This window comes from Panicum virgatum, chromosome 8K (genome assembly GCF_016808335.1).
Source record: "Panicum virgatum strain AP13 chromosome 8K, P.virgatum_v5, whole genome shotgun sequence".
Taxonomy (NCBI): domain Eukaryota; kingdom Viridiplantae; phylum Streptophyta; class Magnoliopsida; order Poales; family Poaceae; genus Panicum; species Panicum virgatum.
This window is the reverse complement of record NC_053143.1, coordinates 48,422,807-48,440,172: the sequence shown is the minus strand read 5'-3', so window position 1 is coordinate 48,440,172 and position 17,366 is coordinate 48,422,807. Positions and strand designations below refer to the sequence as shown.

The 17,366-nt window shown below is 40.0% G+C and overlaps 1 protein-coding gene and 1 pseudogene across 1 annotated transcript; both read left to right on the top strand.

The window, feature by feature from the left end:
- Positions 1–732: 732 nt before the first annotated feature.
- LOC120644984 lies at positions 733–4,712 on the top strand (annotated as a pseudogene).
- Positions 4,713–6,355: 1,643 nt separating this feature from the next.
- On the top strand, positions 6,356–7,535 carry LOC120644983 (disease resistance protein Pik-2-like). Its single transcript, XM_039921722.1, has 2 exons — positions 6,356–6,499; positions 6,642–7,535. Exon 2 carries the CDS (start codon positions 6,652–6,654, stop codon positions 7,348–7,350), a length of 699 nt encoding a protein of 232 aa, XP_039777656.1. The 5' UTR covers positions 6,356–6,499; positions 6,642–6,651; the 3' UTR covers positions 7,351–7,535.
- Positions 7,536–17,366: the final 9,831 nt, after the last annotated feature.

Genomic DNA, 17,366 nt, shown 5'->3' with positions numbered 1-17,366 from the left:
CCTAGGCACTGTATGACTAGGGTTTAGTCGTGCCGTGCCAGCCCACCGGCATGAGTAGCCCACGGTGTCGTGCCGGCCCGTCGCCCGCCGAACTCCACTACCGTTGTGTCGCCGTCGCTTTAGGTCAAGGGTTTGAGAGAGCTAGCGGCTGGCTGTTTGAGAGTGGTGGGCTAGCGGCTGGCTGTAAGAGGAAGAAGAGAGACTAGGGTTTAAAAGATATGGGAGGTATATATATGAGTCGTTGTGGGCTGAACCCGTGCTAGCACCGTGTCGGCCGTTAGTCATGTCGTGCTTGTGCTGGCACTGCGTGCTGGGGTTTCGACCCACGCACTGCACTACGGCCGTGCTGTGCTGGCACTGACACTAAACCTACCGTGTCGGATCATGCCGCCTATTTGGCCATCTATAAACATGACCATTCAACTCCACAACGCCACAACTGGTCACAGCTCTCGAAAGCGCAATTGTTTGCGTAGCTTTTATTATGTTGTGCTTAGCTTGCCGTTGTTTGCCCCCCTCCCCAGTTCAGACCTAGATCCGCCAGGTGCGCAACAACGTGCTTACACCCATTGGCCAGAATTTTTCTTTTCCTCTCAGCAGGAGCCACGAGGCCTGGTTCTCCTCAAAAACTAACTTGAGCACCGCCGTTCAACTCCGCACGCCATTACTGTCCGCAGCTCACACATGCACACACCAACTTGCTCCTTGCGCCCAGAGCCAGATCCTCCGGCCATGGAGGTTGTCATGGGGGCACTGCCCAGCCTCATCCCGAAGCTCACTGATCTAGTCGCCGGCGAGTACGGTCTGCAAAAGGAGGTAAAGGGGGGGATCATCTTCCTCCAGGCTGAGCTTGAGAGCATGCAAGGCGCCCTCGAGAAGATCTCCAAGATGCCAGCAGACAAGCTTGATGACCAGGACAAGATCTGGGCAAGGAAAGTGAGGGAGATGTCCTACGACATAGAGGACACTATCGACACATACATGGTGCGATGCAAGGCGGGGAGGAAGCCGGTCGAACAGCATGGTTTCAAGGAAGCTATTGACCGGACACTCAAATGGTTCAGGCAGCCCATGATCCGCCGTAAGATAGCAAAGGAAATCAGAGAAATCAAGAGCCATGTCGAAGAGGTAGCCATGCGGCGTGATCGGTATAAGGTCAACACTGATTTTGCGAAGCCTGTGACCATCGATCCTCGGTTACTATTTGCTCAGTATGAGATGACACAGCTTGTTGGCATTGATGAGGCGAGAGAAGAGGTAATCCAGATACTAATGGAAGACAATGAAGTGTCCAAGCAGCAGGGCAAGATAGTTTCCATTGTCGGGTTTGAAGGCTTGGGAAAGACTACTCTTGCCGATGTGGTGTACAAAAAGATTAGAGCACAATTTGATTGCTCAGCTTTTGTTTCTGTATCTCAGACACCTGACCTCAAGAAACTATACAAGGAGTTGCTATATGGACTTGGCAAGAGAATCGATGAAGAAACATTGGATGAGAGGTGGCTCATAGAAGCACTTAGAGAATTCCTTGAAGACAAAAGGTACGAAATAAAGCACTCCTTTCATCAATTTGTGCATATAAAGTTTTTTTAGCTAATGATAATTTACACACTCCGTTCACAATAATTCTCCATTCGTCAATTATACATAGGAAGTATAAGGCTGCCTATGGTTAATTAAATGTTCATGAATGGCTCCTATTAAATGGCAAAACAAAACCACTTGACATTTATCACATCATTATTACGTGCAAATAGTTTCCTAGATGGACTTCTTTTTGTTTTGGCAAGCATTCCGAGTGGACTTATTTTATTTATCCACGAACTTGCTAAATCAGCTACTCTGTAGATATTTTAGTTTAATCATTTCGATCTTTAGTAGTGTTCCATTTAGCTTAATTTGCATACAGCTGGAATATGAACAATATTAGAACTTTTTTCCTTCCAAATAACGTGTGGTATGTGTAGGCACTTTGTTGTTGATGATGACATATGGGATATGTCAATCTATAAAATGATTAGATGTGCTTTGCCTGATAATGATGTTGAATACACTATTCTTACAACTATCCATATTCCTGATGTCGTTTAACAAGCTGGTAGTGCTTACAATACGAAACACCTTTCTTTGAATAACTCCCTAATATTACTTTATAGAAGAACAGTTGGTATTGGAAACAGAGACTTGAGTTGTTTTGGCACTCATTCTGAGTGGACTTATTTTGTCCACAGACTTGCTAATCCAGCTGCTCTCTAGCTGTTTTAATTTAACCATTAAATCATTAGTAGTGGTCCAGTTAGCTTGATTTGCATAAAGCAAGTATATGAACAATATTAGAAAAAAATTTCATCCTAAAACCAAGAGCTTTTTTTCTAATAACTTGTGATATATGTAGGTATTTTGTTGTGTTGACGACATATGGGATATCTCAGTTTGGAATATGATTAGATGGGCTTTGCCTAATAATGATGTTGGATATACTATTATTACAACTACCCGTATTTCTGATGTTGCTGAACAAGCTGGTGGTGCTTACAAGCTGAAACCCCTTTCTCCAAACAACTCTCAGAAACTATTTTTTAGAAGAATATTTGGTAATGAAAACAAAGGCAATGATGAAGAAACAGAAAAATGTCCAGATGAGGAGCTGGCCGAAGTATCTGATAGAATACTAAAGAAATGTGCTGGTGTGCCCTTAGCAATTATTACGATGGCTAGTTTGCTAGCTTGCAAAGCAAGAAATAAACTGGAGTGGTATGAGGTGTATAACTCTGTTGGTACTGGTATGGAAAACAATATGAATGTGGAGAATATGAGAAAGATTTTGTCTTTTAGCTATTATGAGCTGCCATGCCATATAAGGACTTGCTTGTTATATTTAAGCATATTTCCTGAAGATTTTGTGATTGACAAGGACCAATTGATAAGAATGTGGATAGCTGAAGGTTTTATTCAATGCGAAAAACAGGGGAAAAGTCTAATTGAACTCGGAGAGAGTTACTTGCATGAGCTCATAAATAGAAGTATGATCCAGCTAATACACGACTCATCTACTGGCATGCTAGATAGTTGTCGCATACATGACATGGTGCTCGATCTTATCCGTTCCCTGTCAGGTGAAGAAAACTTTGTTACTGTACTAAGTGATATGGATAGTACATCTCCATCAAATACGATTCGGAGGTTGTCCCTTCAAAATGGCAATAAAAGTCATGTAATTGCTCAAGATACTAGGAGCTTGTTGCAACATGCAAGGTCAGTTGTTATCTTCCCATCTGCCGTTGCTCAAGTGCTGGCTCTTGGTAGCTGCCGAGTTTTACGTGTACTGGATTTATGGGATTGCAACCTTTCACAAACTAATAGCATTAAGTTCCTTGGAAATTTATATCAGTTAAGGTACTTGAAACTACATGGTACGCAAATTTCTCAGCTCCCGGAAGAAATGGGAAACCTGCAATTTCTACAAACATTGGACGTAACGTTCAATGATATCTCCAGCTTGCCTTCAAGTGTTGTCCAGCTAAGAAATTTGATGTGCCTAGACATTGACTATGATACAACAGTGCCAAATGGAATCAGAAACCTAACATGCCTTGAGCAGCTGTCAACGTTACACATTGATGACTCCACCATAAACATTATAGAGGAGTTGGGCCGGCTAACTGAACTGAGGCTGCTGCGTATTTCATTGGAGGAGTGGAATGATAAGCTGTTGGAGTGCCTACGCAAGCTACAAAAGATCCAGGAACTAGATATCTGCATTGGTTATGTTGTACGCAACATCTGTGTATTGGATGCCTGGGTCGCTCCTCGACATCTCCGTTTGTTGGATATAACAGGCATCTGGTTTTCTACACTGCCGGCTTGGGTGAATCCATCGCTAATTCCGAATCTCACCTTTTTATGCATCATCGTGAGGGAGCTACATCAGGTGGATCTCGAAATCCTCGGGAGCTAGGTTGCCAGCTCTCCACACTCTAAAGCTATGAAGGTGGACAATAAGAACCTGGGAATCCTTGAGGGATTCGTCGTTGGTGCTGGTTCGTTCCTGTGCCTTGTAAAATGTTACTTCCGGCAATTTGTATGGCCAGTGGTGTTTCAAAAAGGAGCTATGCCAAAGCTCAGAGTGCTTAACCTCGGACCGTTGTTTTATGTGCGGGAGGGAAGAGGCACTGCCAGCAATAATGGTGGTCTCGACTTGGGCCTGGGGAACCTACCATCGCTGCAGAGGGTGATTGTTGGTTTACAATGTGAAGGCGCTAGCAAGGAGGAGGCGGAGCAAGCCAAGGCTATGCTGACGCGTGCTGCTGAAATGCATCCCATTTCTTCTAGACTTAATTGTGTTGGTTTTTCCCGCGCCTGTGCCACCATGGCCCTAGCTGTTCTTTCTCCCGTTATTCTAACATATCTTTTCCGCTTTATTTTCTTCTAACCTTAATTTCATTTCTGTTTCTGTTTAGGTTGAGATGACGAATAACTTATCCGCGCCAATGATAAATTGCTGGCACATGACAAGTTCCTCTGCTCCGCCACATCTGCAGAGATTAAATTGCTTTGTGCACGCTTGGAACCTAGAGATCTTCCTGGCTGGCTGGCTAAATTTAATTTAGGCCTTGTTTAGATGCGTAAAGTTTTGAATGCAAAATACTGTAGCATTTCGTTTGTATTTGGTAATTATTGTCCCGCCATGGGTTAACTAGGCTCAAAAGATTCATCTCGCAAATTATAGACAAACTGTGTAATTAGTTATTTTATTTAGCTACATTTAATACTTCATATAAAAATTCGATGTGATGGGAAATCTTATAAAATTTTAAAATTTTGAAGGCATCTAAACAAGGCCTTAGCCCATTTTCTTCAGTACCGTAATGTCGCCGACATCAATCATGCAGTGCACGGAAAAGGCAGCGCAATGTGTTGTCCACAGGAGGAGCCTGCAATTTTTTGGAACAAGGAATCTTGCCTGCATAGTATATTAAATAAAGTCTATTTGCAAAATCTTTTCACAGATGAGTTTAATTTGACGAGACGAATCTAATGAACCTAACTAAGCCAAATTCACTATAGTGATGCTACAGTAACTATCCACTAATCATGGATTAATATACCTTGTTAGAATCGTCTTGCAAAGTAGCTCTAAGATTCTACAATTAGTTTTGTGATTATACTTTATTTAATACTCTAAAAGGTAAGATTCTTTGATCCAAAATTTTGGATCTGGACATCCAAACAGGACCCAAAACGCAATGGTATTCCGGTGAGAGTCAGGCCTAGATGTCATGCAAGGGTATCCTATTGGAGGTTGTGTTCCTGTTGAGTGCAGTGATCCACTTCCATGATGCTCGAGGCTCTCTAGCTTTTATTATGCTGTATTTGGCCTGCCGTTTGTTTGTACAAATCTTCTGGAGTCTACCTATGTTTGACGAAGAGGAACAAGAAGTATTTTTTGGGTTATATTTGCATCTCGTGGCCTTGATCGTCATGTGTGCCGGTGAGATGTCAGAGCATAGATGCCAGTGTGCCTGGTCGCATGCTCTGTTTCGGGGATAGAGGCGTGCCATGGAGCCGTCCCTTTGGCGCCGATGACTCCTCCCAGGCCCCGCTCGTCGATGATGGACGGTCGCTTGGGCTCTCATCTAGAGAGAGCCGAACCATCCTTCCGAGCTCCAAATATTCGATTCACAAAATTTCAAGATATAATCTGGCACCTTAATCGACTTTTTCTTCATGAATTAGTTTTCTTTTAACCAAAATTGTGCCTTGAACGGAAATTTGCTCCTACCCCTAAGAAATAGTATATTGGATGAGAAAGGGTATGTGAAGAGGAATCAGGTGCCTCCCGAAAAATTAAAATGAAGTCTCTTTTAAGGGCCTGTCCAATTTAGTATCTTGACTAATGCTTAGAAATTGTTTAGGGACTGTTCTCTGTATAAATAAACATGTTGAATTTAGTGCTTCAATAGTGTGAAAAAATCATAAATTTTATAATAGTATTAGGAGCAGTACATGTTATATCCTTATAGCAAAAATTTATTATTTATTTTTAGAGCTATGTTATAATGATCGTAAAGTACCAGAGGGTATTTCAGGTACTTTTCCCTTGAATTTTTCCTGACCGTTGATCTATGAAAAATTAAATTAAATTAGTATTCGGTCCCAGTCTTATTCTAACTTTTTCTACTTTTAACATGTTAACTTTTTCTAAAAAAACTAATGCTTCAAATTTAAATGTCGTTGCACCATGGATCTTGCTTATAGGGGTTTGGAAATTTAGTTGATAGATGATTATTCTACAATATTTGTTAAAACGTTTTCAGATTTAAAAAAAATCCACGATTCCGGTTTCTTTGTCGTCATCAGTTCCAGACACAGTTCAAGCCTTCAAGGGATCGATTCAAGTCAACGGCGCCAGCCAGCGAGCTCCGGCTTCGATTCAAGCGAGCGGCGGGGCGGCCGGTCCGCCGAAGAGCAGCTGCGCGATACGCACCGGCGGCGACTGGTAAACTCCTAATTCGCTCTTGCTCCCGTTCTTTGTGCCAATCAAGCTCGAGTTCGTAATAAAGCCATGATTTTTGAGAGAGAGAGAGAGCAGCAGCAGCAGCAGCACTCAACTCCACACGCCATTGCTCGCCCTCTCGCAGGGACGGATTCATGGAGGTCGTGATGGGGTTGCTGTTGAGGCTCATCCTCAAGGTCGGGGATCTGCTCGTCGGCGAGTACAAGCTGCAGAGAGGGGTCAAGGGGGAGATCATGTTCCTCCACCCTGAGCTCGAGAGCATGCAGGGGGCGCTCAAGGAGATTGCCACTGCTCCTCCGAACCAGCTCTGCGAGCAGGACAAGATCTGGGCCAGCGAGGTGCGGGAGCTCTGCTACGACATCGAGGACAGCATCGATACCTTCGTGGTGCGTTGCACGGGCGGCGCGCCGGCAGGGCCGCCGGACGGCATGTGGGCGTTCATCAGTCGGAGCCTGGATCTGCTGACGAGGCTCCGGATCCGCCGTCAGGTCGCCGCCGACATCCGAGACATCAAGAGGCGTGTGGTTGAGGCCGGCGAGCGGCGCAAGAGGTACAGGGTCGATATGGCTAGGCCTGCTGCTGCTGTCGATCCTCGTTTGTTGGCGCATTACAGGAAGGAGACAGAGCTTGTTGGGATTGATGAGGCTAGAGATGAGGTGATCAGCATTCTGATGGAAAGGGATGATCAGGTGGCCAACCAGCATGGCAAGGGGGTTTCCATTGTTGGATTTGGGGGCTCGGAAAGACGACCCTTGCTAATGCAGTGTATGAAAAGCTCAAGGAAAATTTTGATTGCTGGGCGTTTGTTTCGGTGTCTCAAACTCCTGGCATGAGGAAATTTTTCATATTTTTTGCATAGTTTTTACGTTGCGTTAGCCTGTTGTTTGTTAGCCTAGCTTGTTTGCCTTGATCGTCATGTGTGCCGGTGAGACGTCAGAGCATAGTTGCCAGTGTGCATGGTCGCCGTTCTCTTTCTTTCTAATGAATATAGGCCAACTGATGTAGCATTTCATTGCTCTGATTCAGTGTGCTCTGTTATGCGCATAACTCTGCTCCACAAACAAGAGTAGCTTCACCTACGCCTGACGGCAACGCTCGTCAGACGCGAGGTGCCTGCATTCTCCCTGCCGCCAGGTGCCTGCATTCTCCCTGCCGCCGCCTCCATGGTCTCCTCCGATCACGACCGCATGCTGAAGAACGCCGAGGGCCGCGTCCAGGATCGATCAAACTAAAGCCACGTACGTCGCAAGTTCTCCTTACAGCCTAAATCCTAAATCACCACCTTTTGATATATGTAACGATATGTGGAGGCTTACTAACCATGTTTTACAACACTGGTAGATTCAAAATTTTGATTTGGAGACATGTTCCATTGACACGGTTATAAGACCAGTAGAGATATCATCATCTATCTATCTATTATATTATTAAAGGAGTGTTAAAAGAAGCCACCACGTTCGCCGAGAGGGTCTAGAAATTCAAACATTAATCTAAAAAAGAGAAGAATTTGCACCGTTGGATTTTATGAAGATCTAACGGTTCAAACTAACACAAGAGTTCATATCAAATACGATTAATAAAAAGCTAATTTCGGATTTAAAAAATTAAGGAAAATTAAGACATGGCAAAGAGTCCATGCTGAATACTATTAGTAAATAGTTTAATTCGGAATTTAAAAAAATAAGGAAATTAGGGCTTAATCAAAGAGTCCATGTTGAATACAATTACTAAATAGGAAAATTCTGAATTATCATATTAAAAAAATAGCATTACCACTAGATAAAAAAAAGAAGAATTTGCACCGTTGGATTTTATGAAGATCTAATAGTTCAAACTAACTCAAGAGTTCATATCAAATACGATTAATAAATAGCTAATTTCAGATTTAAAAAATTAAGGAAAATTAAGACATGGCAAAGAGTCCATGCTGAATACTATTAGTAAATAGTTTAATTCGGAATTTAAAAAAATAAGGAAATTAGGGCTTAATCAAAGAGTCCATGTTGAATACAATTACTAAATAGGAAAATTCTGAATTATCAAATTAAAAAAATAGCATTACCATTAGATAAAAATTAATATTAGCTGAATAGATAAATTTAAAATTAAAAGTATAAATTCTATTATATTATTAAGGGAGTGTTAAAACAAACCACCACGTTCGTCGAGAGGGTTTAGAAATTCCTACGTTATTCTATGACTGTCCAACTGTTGTTAGTTGACTAATTTTTTAGTATGTCATATTGTTAGTATCTGTTAAAAGTTTTGCAAACGGATTATGCGTTCTGGACGATTGAAGAAGAGGGGGGCATGTGTAATACGTGAGCTTGATGGGAAAACATATGTTTTAGAATTAATCTGAACTGTTAATACCTCTTTGCAAAGAGATAATGTTGACTTGAATTCCTAGCAACTACTGGTAGCTAGCAGCACGGTGGTCGCTGGCAACAGGCTGGCAGAGGGAGCCTCCGACGTGATGTGCCCCCGGTGTCGTGGCACTGCCCCGACGTGAAGGGATGTCGAAGATGGATGGACGGACGATTTCGTGATGATGATGGTTTAATTCGGAATTTAAAAAAATAAAGAAATTAGGGCTTAATCAAAGAGTCCATGCTGAATACAATTACTAAATAGGAAAATTCTGAATTATCAAATTAAAAAAAATAGCATTACCACTAGATAAAAATTAATATTAGCTGAATAGCTAAATTTAAAATTAAAAGTATAAATTCTATTATATTATTAAGGGAGTGTTAAAACAAACCACCACGTTCGTCGAGAGGGTCTAAAAATTCCTACGTTATTCTATGACTGTCCAACTGTTGTCAGTTGACTAATTTTTTAGTATGTCATATTGTTAGTACCTGTTAAAAGTTTTGCAAACGGATTATGCGTTCTGGACGATTGAAGAAGAGGGGGGCATGTGTAATACGTGAGCTTGATGGGAAAATATATGTTTTAGAATTAATCTGAACTGTTAATACCTCTTTGCAAAGAGATAATGTTGACTTGAATTCCTAGCAACTACTGGTAGCTAGCAGCACGGTGGTCGCTGGCAACAGGCTGGCAGAGGGAGCCTCCAACGCGATGTGCCCCCGGTGTCGTGGCACTGCCCCGACGTGAAGGGATGTCGAAGATGGACGGACGGACGATTTCGTGATGATGATGGTTTAATTCGGAATTTAAAAATATAAGGAAATTAGGGCTTAATCAAAGAGTCCATGTTGAATACAATTACTAAATAGGAAAATTCTGAATTATCAAATTAAAAAAAATAGCATTACCACTAGATAAAAATTAATATTAGCTGAACAGCTAAATTTAAAATTAAAAGTATAAATTCTATTATATTATTAAGGGAGTGTTAAAACAAACCACCACGTTCGTCGAGAGGGTCTAGAAATTCCTACGTTATTCTATGACTGTCCAACTGTTGTCAGTTGACTAATTTTTTAGTATGTCATATTGTTAGTACCTGTTAAAAGTTTTGCAAACGGATTATGCGTTCTGGACGATTGAAGAAGAGGGGGGCATGTGTAATACGTGAGCTTGATGGGAAAACATATGTTTTAGAATTAATCTAAACTGTTAATACCTCTTTGCAAAGAGATAATGTTGACTTGAATTCCTAGCAACTACTGGTAGCTAGCAGCACGGTGGTCGCTGGCAACAGGCTGGCAGAGGGAGCCTCCGACGCGATGTGCCCCCGGTGTCGTGGCACTGCCCCGACGTGAAGGGATGTCGAAGATGGATGGACGGACGATTTCGTGATGATGATGGAGTAAAGAAACGCGATGAGATGTCAAATACGATTAATAAATAGCCAATTTCGAATTTAAAAAATTAAAAAAAATACATGACAAAGAGTCCATACCAAATACGATTAGTAAATATAGCTTAATTTGGAATTAAAAAATAAGGAAATTAGGACTTAACCAAAGAGTCCATGTTGAATACAATTACTAAATAAGCAAATTCAAAATTAAAAAATTAAAAAAATTAGCATTGGCACACGACAAAAAAATTATTATTAGCCAAATAGCTAAATTTAAAATTAAAAGTATAAAAAATTGGCATCAAATATGATTAATAAATAGATAAATGCAAGAACTAGAATAAAAAATTATTGTTGATATGTGTAGTGATTATGAATCATATTAAGAAGAAAAATAGCTAAATAAATAGTATCAAATGCAATAATAAAAATCCAAGTTTGAGTTTCACGGCAAATAAAGTTAATAAATACTCCAAATTAATGAAGATCTAAATAGTATTTGTGTATAGGATTTACACCATTCGATTTAATGAAGATCTAACGATCTAAATTGGACAAAAGAGTCCATGTCCAATTTAATGAGATGCAATATTTTAAACTACCAAAAAGTGTCTGTATCCAATTAAAGTTAAATACAGGGTCCGCATGACATAAAAACTCATGTTACTATCTATGTCTCGCATTAACCTTCCTTAAAGATGCAAAAAAAAAAATGGCAGCAGCATAAGCGTGACAACACGACCATAGTTGTATTGTATTGGTACTATTGAAAGGGATAATTGCTTTGAAAAATCTTTGGAACGCCCTGCACTACGACATGCAGTACATGCAGCTGCATGAAGCACACTGGATTCTACTCAAAATCATTGCCGAACTCAATCAATCCATTTCTTCTGGAGCAACCAAACGTCAAGATAGGGACGAAAAAATAATGATGATGCGCAGAGTTTCACATATTGCAATCTATTGCAAGACCATTGGCACCTTATGATTGTAAGTGTGGGCCAATGAATATGCAGACGAATTAATGTGAGAGAAATATCCGCTAAAGAACCAATACTTTCTCCAAACAAGAATTATCATCATAAATATTGCATATTCTTGAACAACTTTAGTTATACAAACTAATCTGATGGTGGTCCACAAAGAATTATGATTCTATGGGCATATAATAGTTCCATACAAGTAATAATCATTGGGATAAAGGGTAAAGCACCGAAACCTACAAATAAATGTGACTATTATTAGCTCAATCTAAATAGATGCATGGGAAAAATCAAGGAGTTAGTCATGTGAGGAATCAAATAGCATAGATAATTATTAACATTATTATCTCCATCTAATCTTCTATAAGTACACACTAGGCATGGAACACAAATGTGATCGATACCTCTAAAGAAGTATAGAGAAAGAGAAGAGAAAAAGATAAAGAAGCACCAAGATTGAACGGGTAAGGAAAGTAGAAAAAGGAGAATAGAAAAAGAAGGCAGGAAAAATGAGAAAATGAGGGCAAAAGAAAAGGACAAAAGTGAATTTATTGGTTTAGTCTATAAATAATATCATTAGAATGAGAAAAATATTAAATTATAGTCATGTCCCGTTGGACATTTGACATCTTTCATATATTCATGAAAAAATAGAAGAAGCGGTTCTACCAAACGGTTTTCAAAACAGCTCTATATCCATAAAAAAAACTGCTCCATCAAAGAAGCCACAACTGAAATTATTTTAGCCACAGATACAGGGCTGAAGCCCTGCTAATCTATCTCAAAGTCGATTGCCTACAGTACAAAATCAAATGATTCAAACAAATGTACGTTGTCGATGCTCCTCTTCGCTCAGAAAAAAAACCCTGAGGCACAATACTAAACAGAAAACTTCTCCATTGGATGCATCAGATGCGATACACACTAATCGATTTCAAATATACCGAGCAACAAAATAGAAGACAGAGAAATCAATAAAAATTGCTAGAGAAAATGAAAAATAAAGAAAAGAGTTAGAAACAACAACAAAGATATATATGGAACTATCTATCACCGAGATGACAAAACTCTAAAGTAGACCAATATATGCAGTCATATGGGCTAAAAATAAATAAATTGTGCAGAGTGGGAAAAATAATAATAGGTTCGGTTAAATAAAAAATTTAAAACATATATGCATTAACATAGCACGTATATATAAGTTTTGCATAACATTTATTTACCAAAGCCAGCAGGAGGCCTCAACTTATTTTTTAACATAACTTTTTTTGTCTAATCTATGATCATTTTTATTTCGCTCCGATGATGAGTTAGGTCTAGATCTGCTAGATGCTACTTAAGTACTCTAACAACTACACTAGATATATTTTCGCTAAATATTAATCAAAATATTGCAAGATACAAATCGAACTCCAACATCTAAGTTACAGATTGTTGGCAAACATAACTATCAAATACATATAAATATATTTCATAATTATAAAAAACTTTATATGAATACAATTATGTAAAATTTGCTCCGTATTCAAGGTGATCCAAAATTGAATTCAATCCTCAAATTTAGATTTTGCAGGTTTAAGCACTAAAATATGCAACTATAATATAGAATAAAGCAACATAAAAAGTGATGATTGATATGAACTCCTATGCATAGAAAGCTGCAAGTAGTATAATATTCAACAAGAGCAAATGAGAGGTAAATAAATTACAAAATACATCTCTTCTGTCAATGTAAATATTTTTAAAGAATTAAATAAAAAACTAGCTACCCGCGCTATTAGCGCGGGCCACCTTGCTAGTTATATTAATAAAGGAGTGTTAAAAGAAGCCACCACGTTCGCCGAGAGGGTCTAGAAATTCCCACGTTAATCTGAAAAAGAGAAGAATTTGTACCGTCGGATTTTATGAAGATCTAACGGTCTAAATTAATTAAAAGAGTCCATATTAAATTTAGAGGTGTAGAAATTCCCACGTTAATCTAAAAAAGAGAAGGATTTGCACCATCGGATTCTATTAAAATCTAACGGTCTAAATTAATTAGAAGAGTCCATATTAAATTTAGGGGTCTAGAAATTCACACGTTAAACTAAAAAGAGAAGGATTTGCACCGTCGAATTTTATGAAGATCTAACAGTTCATAATAATCATAAAAATCCATGTTAATTCAATAAAGATGCAGCGAGAGCTGTCTTCTACGTGCGGGGATGTGTTTCCAGGTGGCCGGGAGGTTGCTTCAGTGCTTCGCAGGACGGCTCGCTTGATCTGGTGGGAGGCATGTGTGCATCACACTGTTTCACACTGGTGCCACAAAACCACGCGAGAGGACGACGGCGTTGCAGCGGCGAGCTAATAAGGCAGACGGGAACGGGAGGATGCACGCGGCATGTGTGCATCATGCATTCATGTGTGCATCTGCACGCTTGCCGCCCTGAAGAACAAGCCCAGCTGCGGCAGTGAGCGGGATTGGATTGATTGCCGAGAGCCCGAGACACACACGGACGGGCCGCACGCGCGGGCAACAAGAGTTCATGCAGCCGCAGCACAGCAGTAGGCAGTCCCAGTATGGCGGATGCAGCAAAACAATGGAGGGGCCTAAGCTCCTCCCTCCTCCTCAATCTCTCCATTTTTTCTTATGGTTGATGTGAAATCCGGTCAACACATCGAATGCGCTAGATCGTGCCGGTCGCGAACGGACCGAATCATCGTGAGGCTGCGCAGACCGGTTTAGCAACCCTGTCAAATCGGATTCCTCGGGTTTGGCCTAGATCGATCGTTTGATAGGGGATAACTACCACGCTTATGTGATAGAGGATGGTTAAGTTTACTTATAAACCAGTAAAAGGATAACTAACACACTTACGTGATGAAAAATAACTACAATTATTAAAATATTTCATATGCCATAACATATTATGTACCTATGTGTACTTGGAAAGAGACCGGTCAATAAATAAAATAAAGGTATATGACTCGGAGAGGAAAAGCAACATAACCTGGCTTGGCTTAACACAATTATTAAAATATTTCATATTCTATAGCATATACATATGTGTACTTGAAAAAGGTACCGATCAATAAATAAAATTATAGGACTCGGATAAGAAAAAAGTTCCAGCCAAGTAAATAAATAGATGACCAACTAGCATATTTCAAACAACAACATAACCTATGAGGCATTTTGCACATCTTGATCGCTTGCGTTCCTGCGCCAGGTTGTTTTGATTTCTTTCTCGGCCGATACTCCACTTGCCAAGAATTCAAGTCGCTCGCTGCACATCCCAGCCGGAGCCGTGGCGTGTCCTAGCCGGAGCCGCCGTGCTGTTGCTGCAGCCTTGTGGGCAAACGCCGCACGACATGACCGGAGCAGCTGCTCCAATCACACGCCAACAAAAAACATGAGCCTGCAGCCGACAGGATAACCCTGAGAGGACTCGGGCAGTCAAGCTACACAGTGAATTTCTCCATGAAGGGCATCCGATGCGGAAAATGCTAACCGATTTCAAATGTATGGATAAAGAAAATGTGAGAGGGAAAAATCAGCAGAAATAGCTGGAGAAATTAGAAGTCCAAGAAAAATATTAGAGACACCTGCAAAACACACCTGGAAATATCCATTGCTAATATGACACAACTCTAAAGTGGGCTAATTTATGTCATGAGATGAGCCAAGAAAAATAAAACAAAAATCAAAGTGAAAAAAAAACAGGTCTGGCCCAAATAAAAAACTTTATCCATCTGAACTTCTTAAAGAAACATTTATACATTAATATACCATATATATAAAAGATTTATGCAAAGAAAGGCTAAATAAAGATTCAAAATATTATAAGGCATAAATTAAAGTCCAACAAGCAAGTTAAAAGTTGTAGCCTTCTGCAACATCACTACCACATTTATATAAATATTTATTTAATAACTACATATTAAAAAACTTTGTAAAAGAAAAAAATGTATTCAAGGTGACCACATCTTACAATTAACCATCGGACTTACATGCTAAAAAATGCACCGATATTCAAGGCGATCCAATATTAAAATCAATCTCCAAATTTAGACATTAAAAGGTATATGAGAATATGCCAAAGGGATATAGAAAAAAATGAAAATTCAATATCATTCCGTAAAGAAAAATTATAAAAAACTAGCTACCCGCGCTATTAGCGCGGGCCACCTTGCTAGTTATCTTAATACAATAGTATTAAAAGAAGCAACCACGTTCGCCGAGAAGGTCTTAAAATTCCCACGTTAATCTAAAAAAGAGAAGAACCTACACCGTTAGATTTTATGAAGATCTGACGATCTATATTATTCTAAAGAATTTATATCATATAAAAATCAATATTGGATAAAAATTATGTATTTCCTATTAGACTCGAACTCCATTAAGAAAACATCACATCAATTAGACTCTGACTCCATTAAGGAAACATCACATCTTAAGTACATGCATGTCCGTTTATAGTTACAACAAAGTTTGAGTACGGTTTGTGGCTAAAGTTTGTGCACCATTTGTGTCTAGAATAAGAAAATAAGGAAACGTCACATCATAACACGTATGTTTATGGAAACAAAACTTTTGGTTGGATTTTATTTCTCCTCCAGCATTGCATCTGCTGATTTGCATCCATAGAAGATTAATTATTTTTATCTGCGATCGATTTAGAATATGAATAAAGTTTTATTCATCACACTTAAAATTCTCCAATTGCCTGGACATTGATGCTTGGTTCAGTTGATGGTGGCTGCCTAGGCGGCAAGCATTCCTTGATCTAGAGAGGTGCCCCTAGGCTTGCAGGATGCCTGAGGCTAGAGACCGGGCACGAGGGGTGGTAGTAGTTGGCACTTAGCAGCATGGTGGTGGCTAAAGCGCCGCCAAAGTCATCACGAGCTACTCTCATATGTATCCCATGCGCGTTCTCGAGAGAACGACGATAGTTGCAAGCGGCCAGGATAGGTACAAGTTTCAATAGGGGAGGAAGATCATTGGACTAGCAAGAGGGCAATAAATAGAGGTGAAGACGAGCCTTGGCCATCGCCCATCTATCGGACCATCCAAGTGATTTAGATTTTTTTGTCACTATATAAAAGAAGCTACCATGTTCGACTGATCAAACATGCCACAAGCTGTATGCAGCTGCTAGTTGCAACGCGACCTAAGCATCGGGAATAATCTTTTATGCTCTACAATCCGCAATGGATGAGACTATTAGACAGACGCCTCGGCCACGCTGTAAAAAATGCAATTAACTTCTAGCTTGCATGGGCGATGATTGACGACATCTTCTGTGAGGTGAGGAGGTGAGGACAAGAATGTTGGCCGCATACAGCCTGAGCTCGGTGGTGACCAATTAAAAGTTGCATGTCAGGGAGTGCAGAATATAACAAATCAATTGTTGGCCGAGTCTGAAAGAAACAATGGTTGCTTTCTTAGGAGAGGAGCTAACCACAACATAGAGAAAGCTAATAAGGTTGAGGTTGAATCCATCGGCATCTTTAACCCAAGAAACTAACAGGCAGTTACATGATGATGGATAATTGCATGAAATAGAGTCAGAGGCAGCGACACGGCTTGCTTTTTGCATTTTTTGCAGGGTTAGCAAAAGAAGGAGAAGGGATGAGGGTGCTAGCGCTAGAGAAGGGAGGAATTAGCAAGTTTGGCAACATGAGAGTGGGAAGGACACAAAATCGAGTCGCAATATGATGTATTAGTTATTATCAAGCAAACTTCTGGCAAGGCGCAGTTGATAGTCACAATGAAGCTATGCAGTTAAGGATCGGTACGCACAATGTAGGAGCTAATTAAGTGTGGCAATCTATTCTTCAAAGTCGCATGTTTGCGATGAGATATTGATCTATATATGTTGAAGAAAAACTCCATCAAGAAAATTAGAGATTAGACAACACTTAATTATTGCAAAGCGTAATTGGGTGACAGGGGAAGCATAAACTGTGGACATCATATGTGTCCGGCTGGACCAAGTGCACCATACAAATTTCTTTTGAAAACAACCTTACAACATATATTGTAGGTGTAGCAGTCTTACAGAAAGGTCCTCCAAAGTGGAGCTAATTATGAACCAGGCCTAAA

Coding starts and splice junctions, on each gene's coding strand:
- LOC120644983 (XM_039921722.1), top strand. CDS start 6,652: ATGGAGGTCGTGATGGGGTTGCTGTTGAGGCTCATCCTCAAGGTCGGG.